The sequence below is a fragment of the Alexandromys fortis genome, unplaced genomic scaffold (genome assembly GCF_014885135.2).
Source record: "Alexandromys fortis isolate MF-2015 unplaced genomic scaffold, M_Fortis_MF-2015_v1.1 scaffold_6705, whole genome shotgun sequence".
Lineage (NCBI taxonomy): Eukaryota > Metazoa > Chordata > Mammalia > Rodentia > Cricetidae > Alexandromys > Alexandromys fortis.
The window spans coordinates 507-1597 of NW_026074586.1; the positions used below are offsets into that span (position 1 = coordinate 507).

Sequence of the window (1091 nt, forward strand, 5' to 3'; positions counted from 1 at the left end):
TTGCTTCTCCCCCAGATTGTTCCATATCTAACTTACTCTCTAGGTACTCAATTAATTCCCTCGTTTACTGTCTGATGGGGTCTCCTGTGGGCAGTAACTTACGGCTGTTGTCGAGTCTGCAGTGCTGCCTAGAAGCAGCATGGTTTCCATCTCAGAGGGCAGTGACTCCTGCCACTCCCTGACATAGGTGTTAACAGAGGAGAGTGGGTCACCTGGAGTCTAATCGGAGGGCTACAACTTCTTTTGTCTTCCTGTTGCTTTATCACCACAGCATCTCAGCATCTCCAGCTGTCTCCTGTGAATGGCAGGGAAAAGGCTTTAAATCTGTTCTCTTCCTTACAGGTAAACTTTAATGAGCCCTTGTCCATGCTTCAGCGCCTTACTGAAGATCTGGAATACCATGAGCTATTAGACCGAGCTGCAAAATGTGAGAACTCTCTAGAACAGCTCTGCTATGTTGCAGCCTTCACCGTTTCCTCCTATTCCACTACTGTCTTCCGAACCAGCAAGCCATTCAACCCTCTCCTTGGGGAGACCTTCGAACTGGACCGACTAGAGGAGAATGGTTATCGATCCCTCTGTGAGCAGGTAAAGAGCCCAGATCTGTAACACTTTTCCTTTCTTATGACTGGGTAGGTTTTGAGAAGCCAGTCTCAGAAAGCCCATTCTGTCTTCTTTTTCATTAGGATTCAACACACTAGGCCTGTCGTTTACCACTGTTGTGGATGTAAAAATATAAAGGGAGACTCTTGAGTGTTTATTGCCAATTAATGAGCCATGTCTTTCTCTTCTCCAGTCTTTTCTTAATTCAAACCTGATTTCTTCAAGGTGAGTCATCATCCCCCTGCTGCTGCACACCATGCTGAATCCAAAAATGGCTGGACATTGCGTCAGGAAATCAAAATCACCAGCAAGTTTCGAGGCAAATACCTCTCCATTATGCCCCTCGGTAAGGCCACCATGTTTGTTCCGGTGAAATGTTGAAATAGGAGCGGCAGGGCTGCGTCCCCGGCACCCGGCCGCCCGCATGGCTAGCTTATGCCCAGAAATAATTACACGGAAACTGTATTCTTTCAAACACTGCCTGGCCC

The 1091-nt window shown here is 47.4% G+C and overlaps 1 protein-coding gene across 1 annotated transcript; it reads left to right on the top strand.

Moving 5' to 3' along the window:
* The first annotated feature begins 311 nt into the window (after window positions 1–311).
* LOC126496521 (oxysterol-binding protein 1-like) lies at window positions 312–1035 on the top strand. The gene is made up of 2 exons (XM_050134007.1): window positions 312–588; window positions 829–1035. Exons 1-2 carry the CDS (start codon window positions 367–369, stop codon window positions 982–984), a joined length of 378 nt encoding a protein of 125 aa, XP_049989964.1. The 5' UTR covers window positions 312–366; the 3' UTR covers window positions 985–1035.
* Window positions 1036–1091: the final 56 nt, after the last annotated feature.